The sequence below is a fragment of the Desmodus rotundus genome, chromosome 4 (assembly GCF_022682495.2).
Source record: "Desmodus rotundus isolate HL8 chromosome 4, HLdesRot8A.1, whole genome shotgun sequence".
Classification (NCBI taxonomy): domain Eukaryota; kingdom Metazoa; phylum Chordata; class Mammalia; order Chiroptera; family Phyllostomidae; genus Desmodus; species Desmodus rotundus.
In genome coordinates this window covers 31,747,192-31,766,949 of record NC_071390.1, presented here as the reverse complement: position 1 = coordinate 31,766,949, position 19,758 = coordinate 31,747,192, and the positions used below count along the sequence as shown (strand labels likewise).

General features: G+C 34.4%; 1 protein-coding gene across 1 annotated transcript in view; it reads left to right on the top strand.

The window, feature by feature from the left end:
• Positions 1–19,758, top strand: part of PTEN (phosphatase and tensin homolog) — an 82,364-nt gene that overhangs the window by 49,933 nt on the left and 12,673 nt on the right. The window contains exons 4-6 of the mRNA XM_024563430.3: positions 5,420–5,463; positions 7,282–7,520; positions 17,257–17,398. Coding sequence (XP_024419198.2) covers positions 5,420–5,463; positions 7,282–7,520; positions 17,257–17,398 — 425 coding nt within the window. The remainder of the gene's footprint in view (positions 1–5,419; positions 5,464–7,281; positions 7,521–17,256; positions 17,399–19,758) is intronic.

Genomic DNA, 19,758 nt, shown 5'->3' with positions numbered 1-19,758 from the left:
AGTTTAGGTGGACCCCCGCTTACAAATGGTCTGTATGGGTGTCATCCTCTTTTCCTGATTAACTTCTTCTACAAAGCCTTGTTTCAGTTGCCAGGGAGTTTCTGTGGAGGAAAATAAAAACCACGAAGCTTTGCACTTTTTGAACAACTGGATTTAGAAGTTAAGTGAAAAAACAAAGACAAGACAAGAACTGTCAAAAGCTGGAATCCATTAAATAAGTCACTTTAGGCTTAGATTCTCAGGATTGTGCATTTAGAGCCCCAGAAGGAAGGTAGAGAGATAGTAAAGAAAGATTCTCCCGTTTTCAAAATTTTATTCCAGTTTAGCATTATATTCAAAGATAGGGAAGGAAATTCTTTTCATTCCTGTATGCAGTGGCTTCCTGCTTCCAGAATTTAGGACGTAGGCTTGTACTGTCAGTATCATGGGTCACTTAGGTTATTATGATTAAAGTTGGCATTGGGATCTAGCCTGGGAACTTGACTGCCTGTTTGTTTTTGTATTTCCAAACTGTGGACTCCCAAATTAATGAAATGTCTTGTTGTTAGTTGAGAATAGCTTTTGGTGCTTGTATTCTAACTCCCTTTCTCCACTCCATTTAATGGAATCATAGACTTTCAGAACTGCAAAGTACCTGAAAGAGATCATTTAGTCCAACCTTCTCATTTTACAGATGGGGAATCTGAGGCCTAGAGAAGTTAAGTGAGTTGAACAAGGTCACACAGGTACATATGGTAGCAGACCATCCACTGTTTATGCCATATTCCCTTCCTGGGGTTTTTTTGTTTGTTTGTTTGTTTGTTTTTTAACCTCCCCAGATTGTACTTACTTGAGAAGTTTGTAGAAGTACTAGTTGTAGCATGTTTTGATTTCTGATGTCACTGTACAATCAATCTTCTTCACTTTCTTTTTACCTGTTTATATTTCTGGTTCTGGGTAAGGGAGTCTGGCAAGCAGCAGATGTTTCTAATTTATTTATTTTATATTTAGGGTATTGATTATATATGGTATATATCTTTGCAAACATAAATGGAAATATTAAAATATTTGTACTAGGCATATCTGCATTTACTAGTATATTCAACTTTATGGCATTTATGACATATGTAGATGAAAAGAGTTCTTAATGTAGAATTGAGTTCTTAATATATAAACAGACTTTATATCTCTATTAGGCATTCATTAAGTTATTTTAAGAAAGGACAAAATTAACCTGTTGTTAACAAATTTCGGTATACTAATACTTAGTAAATTAGCTTTTTTGTGCAAGTGTTTGTATTTTATTTTTGTGTAGTCCTCTGTATAACCTGTAATCTGGTGGGAGTAAGGGGAGCAGCGGGGGAAATAGGGAATAAAGGCGTAATACAGTTCTTGCCTTTGAGGAACTTAAATGTTCACTGGATACTGTATTTTATTATATTGGGTTGGCCAAAAATTCTGTTTCGTTTTTTCCATAAAATAAAAGATACATTTTTAATTTTCAACAATAACTTTATTGATTTGGGTATTTTGAGTATGTCAGCTGTCTCCTGCATGGTAGAACGTTGATTGGTCTCAATGTCTTGATTTGATTGCTATCAACTTCAACTGCTCTACCTGAACATGGAGCATTGTCTAGTGAGAAATCTCCAGTGTGAAACTTTGTAAACCACTTTTATTTTTTAAAAGATTTTATTTATTTCTTTTTAGAGAGAGAGAGGAAGAGAGGGAGAGGGAAATATCCCCCAACTGGGGACCTGGCCCACAACCCAGGCATGTGTCCTGACCGAGAACTGAACCAGCAACCTTTCAGTCCGCAGGCCAGTGCTCAATCCACTGAGCCACACCAGCAAGGGCTACAAACCACTTTCAACACATTCAGTCAGTCACAGCACCTTCTTCATATACTGCACAAATTATTTTTGCATTTCAGTTGCATTTTTACTTTCTTGAAATAATAAAGCATAATATGCCAAAAATGTTACTTATTTTCTTCCATCTTCAGTATTAAAATGGATACACAAAAATTCACCAATTTTGACAAGATTCTTTAAATGCACGGTGATGCGACAGCTGTCATAATACAATCTTAACAAAATTGCTTTGAATGAAGTTAAAGACAACTAAGTGCCACAGAAAAAACCAAATGAGCTTTTTGGCCAACCCAATATATTCTATTTGACATTCAACTCTCCATTATTTTGTTGTAAACATTTAGTTTTTATTAATTTTTACCAATTTTCTTCTGTAAGATAAGGATAGCTTCATTAAAGAGAGTAAAGAAGATGCCCTAACTTGTGGCTCAGTGGATTGAGTACTGGCCTGTGACCCAAAAGGTCACCAATTTGATTCCCAGTCTGGGCACATTCTCGGATTGCCAGATCCCCACTTGGGGGGGTGTGAGAGGCATCTGATCGATGTATCTCTCACACACATTAATACATCGATGTTTCTCTCCCTCTTCTTGTCTCTCCCTCTCCCTCTCTCTAAAAATAAGTAAATAAAATCTTTAAAAAAGAGAGTAAAGAGATGTACATGCCTAGCTGATTCCATGACAAATCTCACTTCATGGAAGCTTTTCCTATTAATTAATCTTGTCCCTTTCTTTATTTTTTGCCTACTACTCATAAAAACTCTCTTCTTCAATGCCCCTTTATTTTTCTTGTCTCATAGAAGTCAATATGAGGTGATGATAAGAAAATATCTTTTGAATTTTGATTATAAAGAAGTATAAATGATTAATTCTACCAGTCAAATCCTATTTGCTTTATTGCTTTATTTATATGTCTTCAATTTAAGTTTGTTGAGAGGCTTAATAACATTAAAAAATTTTACAAGAAACTTTGAGTATTTTTGTGTGTGTGCATAAGTTATGACAGAAGGTTTAAATTAAGAAGAAAGTGTTTATTCTTCCCCTACCAACCTCTCCGCCGATCACTTTCATCACTTCCAGTCCTGGTAGGCGTTCTCACATGCTCCCTATCCATACCTATAGAGGTTTTCATAGTGTTTTCATTATCATTGTTTGTTGATTCTATTGTTCCAAATCCTGCTCTTGTTGGAAGACTGTCTTTGACAAAATTTTGTTATTGCTTTTTTTTTTAAACCTATTTTCAATTTTGTAATTATAAGTAGCACTATGGAGCAGCACTGGAAAAAGTTTGATTTTTATCATCAGAGGTACTGAGCTCGAGCCCTGCCTCTTCCATTTATGTAGTGTGGTTTGAGGCAAGTTTTTTAGTATGCTTCTAAATCTTAGCTTTTTCACATATAAAATGGAGATAATACTAACTGTTACATGGTTGTAGGCAAGTTTTTTAGTATGCTTCTAAATCTTAGCTTTTTCACATATAAAATGGAGATAATACTAACTGTTACATGGTTGTGAGGATGAATCAAAAAACATGGAAACTCCTTTGTAAGTTGTGTGCATCTAGTAGACATTTAGTAGCTCAGTATTTCCACTTTCCCTTCATTGCTTCCTCTTAATAGTAACATTTGAGAGTCAGTTTATGAAGTTAGTCTTACATACTGTCTAAGCAAACATTTTGAGCTCTTGAGAAAGCATGGGAATTTTAGAGAACTGAATCTGCATGAAACTCAAACTCAGAATGTGTTTTTGTTGTTGTTGTTGTGCTATCATGAGACCAGCTTCTTACAGTTATTTTCTGGCTTATACCTCCCACCTTACCTCCTAAGCCCTATGATTCTTCACTGTTGACTATGTGACTATTTTCGTGGTCAGTCCTCTTCTTTCCACCTGTCATGTGTTTTGATGTGCGTGAGTATGAAATTATTTAACAAGGATGCATATATTTGCACATGCCATTACTGAATAAATTTTCTTTCTAGCAAAACTCAACATGCTAAATTATAATATGCTGAAATGGAAAAGCTTTGTTTTGAGCAGTACTATGCCAGTTTATTTCAGGTCTGATCAGTTAGAAATTTGTGAATCATAGTTTCTTTATAATCAGTTCAACCTTCCTGTGGATTTAGGTTTAAAACTGTTTAAAGTAGAGGAACTATACAGGTATTTTAAGGATTCCTAAACATAAAATACAGGTCTACAATTGCTTGTTTGAAACTCTTAGGGCCAGTTGTGGTTCAGCCTTCAGAATTTTTTCAGTTTTCGGAAAGGTAACAAATACGGAAACATACGATTTCTTAAATCACCCCCAGTGGGGTTTGGAATGGTATCTAGAATGAAATGTTTGCCTCTTCACTATAATTATATTAAGGACTACATACAGCCTTTATAAATTAGTATCAGGTTCTGCAGCATTTGAGTTTGCCATAAATTTTTTTTTAAGTTTGATACTTCAAACTTTGGAGACTTTGGAATTGTGGATTAAGGGTTTATGGACCTTTATTTGTTTTAAAATAAGTTTTTATTTTAAATAATTTTTAAAAAATCTGATTTGGTTAGTAGTTGGAGTTACCAGGATGCTGCTGACCAAAAACTAATATATGGAATCCCTTTCCGAGCCTATTGATGTTTATAAATATGTCTTATTAATCATGAGTAAGCCAGTGTATAACAAATGTGTCACTATTATTGAAAAGACAATTTTTAGCATGCTCCAAGGTAGTGCTGAGTCAACATTTTACTATTCTGTATTGATTTTACTTATTACTCTTTCATTACTCTAAGACTTTAATTAAAATTTGTAACTTCAGAGGGTATTGAAAAAGATGACGGCTTATTTAAAGAGAGAAAGGTCTGGTTTTAAAAAAGTTTAGTAAGTGTTATGTCTGAGTAGATTAGAATCATTTAGTTTCTTTACTTTTCCTTTGCACTTATAGTTTCACTATTTAATGTATATTTTTTAAAATAGTTTGAGAAAACTATATGTACTCAACTGTGAAGTAAAGATGTTATGAAAACTAGTTATTTAAAAAACTCTATTGGCATGCAAGATTTTCATAGTAAATTTGAAGGTATAGATGCAGCTGAATTTACATTGTTGTTTATTAGTGACTGCACAAGTTTTGTAAGCAAATGTATAAACTCTAATTGCATATACTTAACATTTTAGCCTCAGTTTCCCTAATTGTCAAATGGGGATAATAACAGAACCTACTTCAGGATTAAAGGAAATAGTTAATATAAAGTACTTAACATACCCTGGCTGGTGTGGCTCAATGGATTGAGTGCCAGCCTGCGAATCAAGGGGTCGCCGGTTGGATTCCCAGTCTAGGACACATGCCTGGGTTGTGAGCCAGGTCCCCAGTGCGGGGTATTCGAGAGGCAACCACACACTGATGTTTCTCTCCCTCTTTCTCCCTCCCTTCCTTCCCCTATCTAAAAATAAATAAATGTTTTTAAAAAATACTTAACATAATGCCTGGTACCTTATAAAGGTTCAGAAAATGTTTGTTCTACGTTTTTCTTAATTGTAAAAGATAACTTTATATCATATTTAAACTTCTCTTTTAGATGTGCTGAAAGACATTATGATACCGCCAAATTTAACTGCAGAGGTAGGTATAAATGCACTTGATTATGTAAATAACTTAAAACCAATAGACTAAGTCTTACTGTCATAGCAGTAATAAATAATCTCAGTTATTATGTGAGATAAATACTTGCCTTAAAGATGGTCTTAGAAAATTTGAAAATTATAATTTTGCTGCTGTGTTTTAGGAAACAAGTACCGTATAAATATTAGGCCAGAAATATTAGGACAGCTAAATTACAGAATGGACTATAAATTAGGAGAAATTTCTAGACTAATAATAAAATAAGGAGGAGGTTATATCTGCTTTGTGAGGCATTTGATGTTACAGTAAGATGTTATACGGAGAAAGCAGAACAGCTTAACTCTATCAAGGAGCATGACCTAAAAGGTTGAAAAGGGTATTAACAAATGTGGGGAAGGGGAGCCTGATAGGTAAGAGCAGGGAACTGCTTTCAATGTTATTCTTCAGGTAAAATCAATTCTGTCTCAAAGCCCACAAAAACTTTCACTTGTATTTGTGGAACCCCTTGAGTTGTGAGAGAACTGGAAAGTTGAGAAACTTGGCAGATGCTGTTAGAAGAGAAAGTGAGTACCATGAGCTACAAATTGATGTATTTGCCATAGATGCCTCCTGAAAATCTAGAATGGACTTTCAAACAGTTGGTTTGAGGATTCAAAAGCACTAATGGTGAGAGTCAGTATAATCACTAAGAATGTTTCTGTTTTGGTGAATTTAGGCTACTGCTTAGTAGGCATAGCTTGTTCTGGTCGAGGTTTATCTGCCTTTAAATAGATGTTTAACAGGTTTTCCTAGATGGTTTTGTATGCAACAAGGGAAATGAAGATAGAATGATAGTAGTTAGGCAGATGACTAAGTGAAAGCTCTCCTGGTAACTCCCTGTAATGGTAGTCGTTGTCTACCAGCAGAGCTGTCCTGTCACAACAAAGGACTTAATTGATTTTATCCTGTGCCACACTATGCATTGGTTGAAGATGCAAGACATACTTTTTACATATTTAGATGACACAGGATAATTAGGTACATTAGATGTCAGAATTTTTAAGGGTCTTAATAGAGTGGAGCCAAGGCAGAGAACAAAATAATATAAAATTTAATAGTGATATATTTAAAATCCTATTTGTAGACAAATTTTAAAAAACTCTACTCTGACTGTAGGGTACAGAGAAGTTTTGGTTTCTTAATCTGTGTGAAAAGGCCTGAAACTTTATTTTATAAAGTTTACTACAACTGTGTAATTTTTATAAGTATTTTTTTCATTTTCTTTTGTAAATGCCTTTAAAGTCAGTGTATACAACACTAACATTTGCAAGAAGTAACACACTTAACATTTTTATTATATGAAGTTTAAAATGTAGTCCTTTATGTAATCCTTTCTATTATTGATTTATTAATACTTCTTCTTTTGAATATGTTTTGTGGTGATGCAATATTACAAGTATTACTACTCTTTTTATTAGAAAATTTATTCAGAGTCCTGACAGGATGCTTATGTGACATTTTGTTGTGAGTTCACCTCCCCCTCTGATAGGTTGTGACCTGTGCTACCTCTTCATAACAAAATTTCCTTCTTCATCAAATGAGGAAAATAATACTTGGCCTCCCTGTCTATAATGGATAAGTTTAATAGTTAACAAGAGACTATTTCTATTCAAAAACTAGAAAATTATCAGACACTAAATTATTTTTCTTTGGAGTTAAGTTTTTATTTTAAACATTTGTTGAGCTTATATGCAGCATTTCTAAAGTTAATTTACTTTTAATAAACAATTCAGGAGAGACTTTTCTCTCAGTCTGAGGTTATCTTTCTTTTTATCACAGTTGCACAGTATCCTTTTGAAGACCATAACCCACCACAGCTAGAACTTATCAAACCCTTTTGTGAAGATCTTGACCAATGGCTAAGTGAAGATGACAATCATGTTGCAGCAATTCACTGTAAAGCTGGAAAGGGACGAACTGGTGTAATGATTTGTGCATATTTGTTACATCGGGGCAAATTTTTAAAGGCACAAGAAGCCCTAGATTTCTATGGGGAAGTAAGGACCAGAGATAAAAAGGTAAGTTATTTTGATGTTTTCTTTCCTCTTCTTAGATCTAAGAATTTATTTGAAAACAGATTTTTAAAAGGGAAGTTGGTAACCTCATGTTTTTCTCCTAAACATTTAAATCAGTTACTACCTTAAGGTTTTTTTTAATCCTCACCGGGGGATATGTCCATTAATTTGAGATAGAGACAGAGACAGGAAGAGACAGAGAAACACCAACTGGTTGCCTCCCATACATGCCTCGACTGAGGATCAAATCTGCAACTTAGGTATGTGCCCGACTAGGGATCGAACCTGCAACCTTTTGGTGCACAGGATGACACTAACCAACTGAGCCACCCAGCCAGGGCCTACCTTAACTTTTATATGAGCAAATGACTGACTGAATTTTTCCGCATATGCTAACATTTTTGTGTCATGCTAGCAAATCTTACCCATTAACTGTATTGCATATTTAGTCTCAGAATACTTAAAAAGCATTTTAAAGAGTAGCGTTATGATCACAAGTAAGCTTGATATTTCTGAAGCTTGATTGGGAATAAAATGTGTTTGGATAATAGCTTGAATGCCGTTACCTAGTAAAGTATGATCTTTACTCTTAAAATATGTAAAGATTATTCTTTAAATATATATTAATATAAGCAGTTAAGATTAGTCAGAAGTTCTTTTCTTATTCAGAAGAATAAAGTGTGTACCTTGGGTTGATATCACTAGAATGAATTCCAGAACAGACAACCTAAGATGTTTACCTTGGCTCATTCTTTCATCTATCAGGGGTGTCCAACCTGTGGCCCAGAATGACTGTGAATGTGGCCTAACACAAAATCATAAATTTACTTAAAACATTATGAGATTTTTTTGATGATTGTGTGTCACAGTGTATTTAAAATGTGCCCCAAGACAACTCCTCTTCTTCCAGTGTGGCACAGAGACACCAAAAGTTTGGACACCCCTGAGAGGGAAACAGTTGCTTTTGCTGATTAAAACTGTAGAAGGTAAATTGTTTTTACCAAAGTAAATAAATGCAGGACACAGGAAAAGAGACTGAATTGGAAGAAAACCATATAGAAGTGGATCAAATTAAAATAACAGTTACAGAAGCAGTGGTAGAAATTTAAAACAGGGTTGATGAGCAGCAAACATTTTGGTAGTTGAAAAGAAATCAGGTAAAAAGAATTTAAAATTCAAAATAGAAAAGTTGTGTTATGTGGAACCAGAACATTAGATTTAAGCTAGGGGCTCTTAAACTGTTCATGTTATACACCTTTAAAAAATATGGTGAAAGCTATAAATAGTCTCTTCAAAAATGTACATGGTATACATGAACATAAAATTGTTCCTAGCAGTTTTTAATTGCACTGAACACTATTTTTTAACAAAGAATGTAAAAGAAATCTTCATAACAGTTATGTTCCTTTTGTCATGCAAAAATCAGTGGTCACTCCTTGAGAATGACTAAATCTAAGTGGAGCAAATTAACCAAAATTAAGCTTTAGTTCTTCTGCTCAATAGTAAATTTTAATGAAAGGGCTTTTATTACATATTTTTTAAATAGCACATTCAAACTATTCCATTGTCTTTGACTTGGCAACCTCTCAGTCATCTTTGATATCCAGTCAGTTTTGACTTTGTTTTTGGTCAAAACGAGTGCTGAAAATCCTATCTCATGAAGGAATGAGAGAGCAAGTGGAGTCTGTAGGTTCTTTTGCCAGATGAGAAAGTTAGTATTGTGTCAAGAAATAAGAATTCACCCTGACTGGTGAATTCTTTAGTCGGCTGGGCATTGTCCCTTAAAGGGAAAGGTCCCTGGTTTGTTTTTCGGTTGGGATGCAGCCCTGTCCCAGGTAGGTTGGGGTATGTGCAAGAGTCAACCAATCGATGTTTCTCTTTTCTCCCTCCCATCCCCACTCTCTTAAGAATAAATAAATAAAACCTAAAAAATAAAAATAAAAAAGAAGAAAAAGAAGTTTTCTAAGATTCTTCAGATAAATTCATGTTGAATCATTTTGTCTTCTAGTTAATAAAATCATTTTTGCCAGACCCTGACATAATGCTGTGTTGGAACTGTAAATGAGTTCATACTGTATTTCACCCAGTTAATGGCAGTTAAAATTCCGGCTGTAGATTTGTCTTCTGAAAGCCAGTGTTATGGGCAGCAGAGAATTTCATAGTTGCTCCCACTTCTTGACAAACCTCTTGAGAAGCCCTTGATGGAAAGTCTTGGCTTTTATGACTTTGGCGACTTCCACAACACGAGATTTTTCATGACAAATCCTCTTGCATAGGCTAGGCTATGATTCAAGGCTTGGCGTTCATGAAGCAGTGGAATACTTTGACAGCAATAGATAAGATTTCTCTCAGAATTGATGGTGGAGTCTTTCACTGAAGTACATAGTGACGAACACAGCGGTGAGTCACAGCGACATGCAGAACTCCTCTACCAAAGCAGCAAAACCAGATTTTTCCCAGGCATTAAGGTGTACTCTGTCTAAAGAATACTGAGATTTCTTCAGGAGAAAATATTTTTTTGTTTCTGTTTTTGGGTTTTTTTTGGCAAAGAAACTTCACGATTTTGAAACTGTTTATGTCCCTTGAAGTTTCCAAAAAGCACTCTAAAATAAGAATTATTCTTTGATTGTGTCACCATGAATTTATTTGATGAAAATTAGTAGCTGGCTAAGCTGAGAAATCATATGGTGAAGGAAAGTGATATTTCCAGTCCTTTCGTGACCTGCTTAATTTAATAGTTTTAGGGGGAAAAATGTCTTTTGTTTTGAAATGGATGAAAATCGTTTAATATAGATACTGCAACAGTCTTAGTTTTCTATTGCAAGCTACAAATATGTTTGACCATGTCTGAGGTATTTGCCTTCACCACATTCAGATGTGTGAATTTTTTGTTTGTTTGGCAACAGCCTGGTAGAGGATGCTGAAGGATTTTGAGTTGGAAGCAAATAAAAATTTTGTAATGGTCTGGCCGTTTCTAACTGAACTGTGCTCTCACACGTTCAATCTTTATTTCTCTCTTCCCTTCCTCTTACCCCCCTCCCGCCAGCACACATACGCGTATACACACTTTCTGATGTAGGTGCTTCAGGACAGGTGACTGCATGGTTCTTCTAATAGTGAGAACTAACCACAGAGAAAGCACATGGGATATTCCATCGTATCATGCTCATGGATAAAAGTAAAACTCAAGTATACGTCAACTTTATTATACTTTATTTTCTCTGATTCCAGTGTAACTTAGATACGAGAGAAGTCTCCATAATCAAAAAGTGAGGACCTATTTTAATTTGTCAGTAAGAAGATACTTTAGTCATCACAATCTGGTAATATTGGCAATTCTGTCACTCCCTAGAGGTGAGGAGAGACTTGATGATATGGCAAGCCCTATGGGACATTGTTATGACATTAGGGGCAAGTGTGAAAAGATAGCAGAGAAATATTTATGAAAAGAAAGTGTAAAGTTTGTAGTGTTATGTGGAAGAATGTAGTAGTACCTACATCAGCAGCAGAACTGCTGTAGGCATAGCGTAGTCTCACAGGTCGTACTCTCTGAAGTACACTGTGATGGACTTAGAAAATGAGGTTTGTACACACTGTTAAGGATTTATGCAGTAAAATTGTTATGTGTAGCTGTTACGTGATATTAGGATTCAGAGTTGAGTAATTTAGCCAAAATTGATCACTTTTAGCATCTTGTAATCAAATCATTGAGATCTGCTGTGCTTAGCTCATGATTGATTAATATACCTACATCATTTTTTAAATGAATTATTCATGTGCTCTAAAGGAATATCCTAATGTGCGCCTACCTTTATCCCTGTGTTTGTTATAAAAGGTAAAGTGGAATGTATAAGTAAATATTGTTGTCAAAGCTATATTTTTCTAAACAGTGCCATTTGCATTTTAGGTTGAAACAGCATTAGAAAACTAGATACGGTGGATAAAAGTCAAAGGATTTTTTTTTTTTTTTGTAGGAATGTTTCTTATTGTATAGATGATAAAACTGAGGCCCAGGAAGATGAAATGCTTTAAGATTATCCAGTTAATGATGGCATTTAGAGTGAAATTTGAGTTCCCTGGCACACTGTTGATTCTCTTTGTACACTATGAAGCCCACAAATCCTGGAACTGCAAAAGAATTTTGAGACTGTTCAGAATTATTCTCTGTACAGGGTCAAGCTCTCCTGAGAGGTCATGTAATGCTGATGAAACTGGCCAGTTTTGAAAGGCTTCTCAATGTATACTCTTTACAAATGCTAGGGTATTTAATCCCTTATTTAAGTAACTAATAGTTAAAAACATTTAAATATATTACATGTTTACCTAATGGTTGGAATACTAATGAAATACTATATTTTTAAACTTTAAAGACTAATTTCATCATAAGAAAACTTAGCTGAGCATAAGCTGTTATTATACAACTGTGGAGTTATTCCAGCGAAGTGTCTCATAATTAATATAAATCATTATCCCAAGTAGTTTTATTCTTGAAACATCTGCTAATAGACGTATCCTCTTGCCAGTATTTCCTTTTAGGTTGAGTCTTTAAGTTTGCATTTTTGTAATAGTGAACCACTGTTATAGGAGATGCATACATTTTACCAGTTTTTAGTTTATGTTTGATTAATTTTATAGAACTGTTTTTAAAGTTGTTTTGCTTATATCCTTAATTTTATTATAGAGAAACATTAGGAAGCTGAAGAAGACTGTGTTCTGACATTTGTATAGGAGCACAATGTTTCTAATTCTCTTCCTCCTCCTTTTCTCCCTCCTGCCTTTACTTCGTGTCCCTCCCCCATCGCTATTTTCTGTCTTCCCCTTCTTCCTTCTTCCTCTCCCCTTCCCCCTTGTTTCAAGGAAAGAGGATCCAGTTTTCATGTTTTGGTGAATGATTTGTAGACTATGCAGAGGCTTTCCCCAAAATAACGTGGTATAGAGTCTTGAAACTTCCTCAGCACGCAGAATGCAAATTAGATGGCAGAATGGAGGGTGCCGGCTTACCTACCGTGAAATGCGTCATTGTGTTAGTAATGCCCAAATACTGGGTTTTGGATGTTTGGTAGAAGTAAAAGTACAACTGATCCCTCCTATAAAAAATGTTTTCTGAAAGTGGGATAACTTCTTGAGGAAAGGAAGACTCTTATCTTTCATTCAATAGTTTATAAAGAGGCAATTATGTTACACTTCCATAAGGTATTTCCTAAGGTTGTTTCCAATCTAATCCTGTGCCTCACACTGCCTGCATTTGCACTAATGTTTCAAAATTGCAGTCAGTAACTGACAATATTTGTTTGTAAGCTAGCAATAAAGAGTTAAAACATCTTACAAGTACTGGTTAAGTATGTATTTGGGGAAGATTTCCAAATTTTCTGAATTTAAAGAGAAAAACTTTTAAAATATGACAAATTTACCCAGAATCCCTGCTACACTCTCTTTCCCTTGCCTTCCGCCTTTCAGGTGGTAGAAGTATTGGAGCTTTTGATATTTTCCCAAAGCAATTATTAGAATAAAATTCCTGTATGTTATGATCTCTGTAAGAGAGCTTATTAATTTATCTATAATGAAGGCTTAAATATTCTATTAATAATAAATGCTAACTTTATTCTAAGTGATACCAAGAAGATGGAATTCTCTCATTTCTCTGAAGAATTAATTTTTATGTCCTATGACATTTAATCAGGTTACTTTTTTCTAGTCTATTTATTAAATTTCCCCATATAGTAACTTAATGAAATTTTTATTATTTTCTCTTCATTTAAAACAAAATAAGCTATAATTACCCTCTTTTTCAGCTTTTAAAAATCTCAATGTAACATTTCCATTTTTTACAATATATTCTTCTGGGCTAAACTGTGTTCTTCTAATACATAATATGTAAACCTGTTGTCTAATCTATATATTCGTAAAATTGTAAGATTTAAAAAGAATTTTTTAAAAAAATTCTCAACCGAGGACATGTTCATTGATTTTTAGAGAGGGCGGTTGGGATGGAGAGAGAGGGAGAAAAATATTGATGCGAGAGAAAAACATGGGTCAGTTGCTTTTCCTACGTGCCCTTAGTGAGGACGTAACCTGCAACCTAGGCATATACCCTGACCAGGATTGAACCTGTAACCCTTTTTTTTATGAGATGGCACTCCAACCAACTGAGCCACACTGGCCAGGGCTAAAATTGTAAGGTTTTTATACCTTGAAGGACCTCAGTAGTTATTTAATTCAGTCTTATTCTAATGTAAATGATAAAACAGATCTGCAAATATCAATCTGTCCTGGGTCTTTTAATCTCTCTGCATAATAATTCAGAACTATACCTACCTCCTAAACTCAAATCCAGTATTTTTTTTTACTGTACTATGTTCTCTTGTTTAAATTATTTTTCTTTATTATTTTGATTCCAAAAAAGACATACAAATTGAAAAAAGGTGGAAAGCAGTTGTATTACGATGTGTTAGAACTCTACCAATTTCAAGTCAACTGAAAATAGCTTAAACAAAAGGAGAGGCTTATTGGCTTGTATTACTCTAAAAATGCCCTGGCCTGGATCTAGGTGCTTAACAAATATCAGGAATCTCTCTAACCTCTCTCTTTCCCTCTGCATATACTTTATTTTTAGGCAGGCTCTCTGTAATATAATGGCAAGGTATGGCTCCCAGTAGCTCCAGCTTTACAATCTGCCTGCTTTATCAACTACAACGGGAAGAGAGCTACAATTTGAGCAAAAATTCATAGATTAGGTTCTAATTTAACTGGATTAGGGCATGCACCCATTCCTTAACCAAACATTCTTGCCAGAGGCTTGGAGCATATATTATATGAAGCTGAAGAATAGGGTCTACCTCTGATGCCCCCAAACCACAGGGAGAATGATAGCTTCCCAAAGGGGAAAGGATACTGTACAGAGGGGGCAATGACAGTTGTCTGCTTCATATTAATCTCAAGGATTCTGTGGTTCATGCACCACTATTTAATACATTATATGTAAATTAGTTGCATAGAATTGAAGCACTATGATACTCTAAACTTTGGAGATTCTTCATAGATAGGCAAAATAAGAGCTCAAAGAGGTATTCTTTTTTATCACATAGTTAGTAGGCATGCTATTAGTAAAACCCAGGACATGGGGATAAAAAGTTTGAGAATTAGATTCACATTTAGGTTCAGATGCAGGTTTTGAACAAGATAATTAATGTGTACTGGGAAATAAGAGGTGATAGAATCTCTCATAAAGTTGTAGCAGGGTTAGAGATACATGTAAAATGTTTGGCATGTAGTTTAATATACAATAACTACTATTATACATTGTCACATTTCTTTGTTGAATTACTTTCCTATAGTCTTATTGTTATCATTCTGAGATACAAGCAAATACTATATATTAAAATCTCTACATTATTTCTGAGTTTAGGAGTGCCAGTGAAAAGTTTATTGAAGTAGAAAATTACTTTCTTAACTGAGGAATCTAGATTGTGAATTCGTCGTAGAGAAGATGACCTGAGAGTATTGATACACAGTATAAACAAAACATTACGTATCTTGAGGTATCTAGGTGGTGTTCTGGTCTGGTTGTGTTCTAGGTTTGAAAGATATGTATAACCTATACTTCTAAGTTTCTGTTTCTTAAGAGATTAATCATACACAGATTTACATAAGACAACTCAGATTAAAAAATAGTTTGTTAAAGATACATCAGGCAAATGTAAATTTCAAAAGCAGATGATAGGATATCAGTATCAGTACATTTACACCTAAAACGCATAAAACTGGATCAAGAATGTCATTTTATATCAATACAGGGTGCACTCCACAATGAAGACTTAGAAGTTAAAGACTCATGTTAAACATAACATCAAGATATATTAAGTAAAAGCTAGAAGAAAAGAAAAAAATTGATAGAAAAGCAACTATAGTAGGAATCTTCAATATAAGATCAAGAAGGTACAAAGTAAGATATGTAAATAGGTTGATTAACATAATCAGACTAGCCTAAAAAATGTATTTTTGTGATTCTTTAAATAGTTGCCAAGATTAATAATTCATTATGCCAACTACAAAGGAAATCTCACCTCCAAGTAGAAATATATAAATCCCAGTCCTTGATTACAATTCAGTAGAATTAGAGATTTTTAAAAAAGTTTAATCCAACTAAATCAATCACTTCAAATTTAAAACTACTTAAAATAATTTTTAGTCAATGCGGTCAAATTCATATTAGAGATTATTATAACAAGTAGGAAAGAGGAATTAATAAATATGAAAATGTAAATGTGTGAGTTAGTAAACAAACCAAGTAAACCTTTTTCAAATAGTCTAAACTCATTGTATGAAAATGCCAATAAAATCAATATATTTTTTATAGTCAAAGGAAAAAGTAAAGAGGAAGAAAACAAAAATTAGATGTTAAATTTGAGAAAGGAGATATTCTGCAGTCTAAAGGTAGAATTAAAATTTATATTAAAGCCCACGCGAATGAATTTGAAATTTTTAATGGAAAACGGGCAATTTTCAATGAAAACATTAATCATGAATCCTTCATGATGAAATACAAAAAGTCTAAACAGATCAGTGAGAGTGTGCAGGAGCCTTCAAGCGCCTGGTGTGAATTGCATTTCAGGTGTCTGCTATCTAACCTGGCGGCTTCAAGTAATTTCTTGGTCAAGATGTTAGGAAGTATATAAAACTTCCCAGTGACTGCTTGCGTAGTCCTTAATCTGATAGAATTAGCATATTACAAAGGCCAGAAAGTACAATATGGGGACATTAAATACTTTAATTTGGCCAAAAGTAAGAGTACATGCAAGAGAGTGGTGAGAGGCATTCTCACTGAATAGTTTCCTCGTACTGTCATCACTTTCTACACAACTGTACTTAAAACACAGCTAAAGCCTCCCATAGTATGAGTGGCACTGTGGTAAATTTTTTTTTAAATTACATTGTGTAATAGGGAAGGAAACTTTACATAAAAGCTCTAATATCTCATGTATTCAGCATCATTAGTGAATGCATTGCTGCACACATAAGATTTTTTCTTTAGATAAATCAAGATCACCTTTTAAATAACATGAATTATATATTTTTTAGCATTTGTAATACTTAAATTTTCTAAAACATTACATATTTTCTGGTTTCTTCAACAAAGAGAGAGAGATGTAGGCCAGGAATATCTCTAAGCACCTGTGTTACCGGATTGTTGTATACATTTGTGTCAGTTACACACTCCTGTTCTTTTGTTGGGCTTTAAGGCCAGCATCACTTTTTGCTGCTGCTATTTTAGTCTCCTAAAGGCTGTCTGCCCTCATCTAGTTTCTTGATTCTGTTATGCTTTTGCTTGGAAAATAAGTAACCAAGTCGGTGAGGAATTTTGTGTTTAATAAGAGTCCATGAATTCCAGTGGGGAGCCCTGTGTATAAAGAGCACAGCTGTATTGCAGAGGCCTTTGACAGTTATTTTGGATATGTAGTGGCCTTCACTTACTGGAATCACAGGTCAGACCATTGTTGTGACCATTGAATAAATGGGGGTGTTGTGGTGTTACAGTAATTGTCCTTTAAGGGAGAAAAGTTATTCTGATACATTCTTTTGTATGGATGTTGCCCCGATCTACTCTATTATTGAACAGGATTTAAATATTAGGTCAAATTTCTAATGTATATATGTTTCTTCAATGGGTACAACAATTTAAATAAAATAACTATAAGGAACTTTCCTTTTGAATTCAGCTTTTTTCTTTTTCTGTCCACAGGGAGTAACTATTCCCAGTCAGAGGCGCTATGTGTATTATTATAGCTACCTGTTAAAGAATCACCTGGATTATAGACCAGTGGCACTGTTATTTCACAAGATGATGTTTGAAACTATTCCAATGTTCAGTGGTGGAACTTGCAGTAAGTGCTTTAAATTTTCATTCTTCCATGTATCGAAACAGTTTTCTTAACATATATAGAAGTTAATATAAAAATCTAGGAAGAAATTTATCATACTGAAAATTTTTGCAGGAGTGTATATATTTTTAAGTATCCATACTCATTAATTTGCTCAGTTGTTTAGTACCTTGGGCTAAGGAAGCCAAGAGCAATGTATTTTAATGTCTTTGAAGCTGAATTATATTTATGAAAGAAGTAATCTGAGATGCAATTACCAAATCAGCCTAAATTCTGATTAGATGGTTAAAAAATCTGTCCCATCACATCAGCAAGAGAGTAACAGTGAGATCCCTAGTTTACTGGGGTTGAAGCAGGGACCAAATTCTTTATATCTTAGGGAAGACTAGATATTGATAGTAATGGTGACGGGGACAATAAAGAAGAAGAGAAAAATGGTAAGACGTGAAGACAAGCTAAAGTATATTGACTGAGTAGGGTTGAGTCAGTGTGTGGCGTATTAGAGAAACCCTGGATTTAGATTCGGGTATTTAGAATGTATTTTATAGTTTCTAGATAAGATACTACCACATTATTTCCTTTAATACTTCTAATTTCAGTGATATTTTGCAGTTCATTAGTGGTTTTAGATTTTAGCTTTAAGTTTTGCTTGTTGAAAATATGTAATTTAAAACAATTTCTATCCCAAAATCAATTTATATCTAGAAAATTAATTTCTTGATGTTATTTATCTTTGTCAGGTGTGATCAGATATTTCCTATATTCTTAGAACAAGGCAACTCTATCAAAGACTACAGTTTTAGTAATACAGCATGTTAAGGTTTCTAAGGGACCCCTCTCATGCTTTTGTCATCTCAGTACAATTAAAAGAACTGCTGGGTGCAAAGCACTAAACTGTCAGGTGATTGACATAGGAGCTTCACATGGAGGAAAAGGAAAAAGGAAGAAAAAATCTCATCATTTTCCTATAGTATAAATATCAGTATAAGAGCCAACAGAAAGGTATAAACTATTAGAAAAATAATAAGGGAAAGAGAACATTCAGTTCAGTAATCTTTCCTTGTGTATATTTTCACATTGGCCTCTCTTAAAAATCTCATCAGTTCTGTTCTGCTTGCTTACATTCAAATACTGTTTTGTGTTGTTTTATTTTTTGTTTTGGTCTCAGTATTACATTTATACTGACTACGGAAATCTTTTTAATCTTTATTAATTTTGTATGTACTCTAATATTATGTAGTAAAGCTGTATATAAATAATATATAGTTAAATAGGTTGTATGTATAAATTACAAATGGAATATTGAGAAAAACAAAATGTTTTGGGGGGGTTGTCAGATGGTTTGGTGCAGGAGGTCCAGCTCTTCATTGAACACTGGGGGAAGCACACAGTTTAGATTGGCATTAAAACTGAAGGAATGAATTCTTACAGGCAATAGGAAGTAGCTTGAATTGAAGCACAGCAGAAGGAAAGGAGCTGGATAAGAAATGTAGAGACAGAAAATAAAATAGGAATGGAATGTGTGGCTGATGGTTAGAGGACCCTGAATGGGGATATCAGACTTGGTATGATAAATGCTACAGTGTCAGCGATAACACTGGAGGCTTAAACTGTGTTTTGGGTACAGTTGTATAGAAAGTGATGATAGCAAGAGGGAAGAAAATGGTGGAAAGGAAGCCAGTTAGTTATGTGACTTGCTGTAAGCCAGATGGGCTTTGCTAGGGAAATCAAATGGAATTAGCTTTTATTTTTGAATCCTTAACCCGATATGTTTTTATTGACTTTAGAGAGAGAGGAAGGGAAAGAGAGACATTGCCTCCTGTCCGTGCCCTGACCAGGGGTCGAACCCACAACCTTTTGGTGCATGGGATGATGCTCCAACCAACTGAGCCATTCTGGCAAAGCAGATTAGGTTTTTTTTTGCCATTTATATTTGAAGATTTTGTCAGAGTTTTGATCCTGGTCAGGTGAGTGATTCACTTTAGAAAAGGGAGGGAAAAAAAGTGAATCTGCTCCTTGGAGACATAAATGCTGACACGGTTTTAAACATGTTTTAATTCATGTGAAGGTGAGCTGTTTACAAGAAGATAGATATTCAGTGAGTACTTGAAAGTATTGGTTTGAATCTTTAGTAGAGAATCGTCAGATGTTTTGGGGCGCATCAGGAAAGTTGAGCATTTCATGTAAATGTGGTGTGGGGCTATAGAGGATGGGTACGGTCAGGGAAATGGTGAGGACTGGCTGAATGAAACAAGGGGAGTTGCAGCACTTTGTTTTCAGGAGGAAAGAGAGGAATCAGTGAAGAAAACAAAACTTGTGGTGAAAATAAAGTGTCTTCTGGAAAATTGTCAGGGATTAACAAC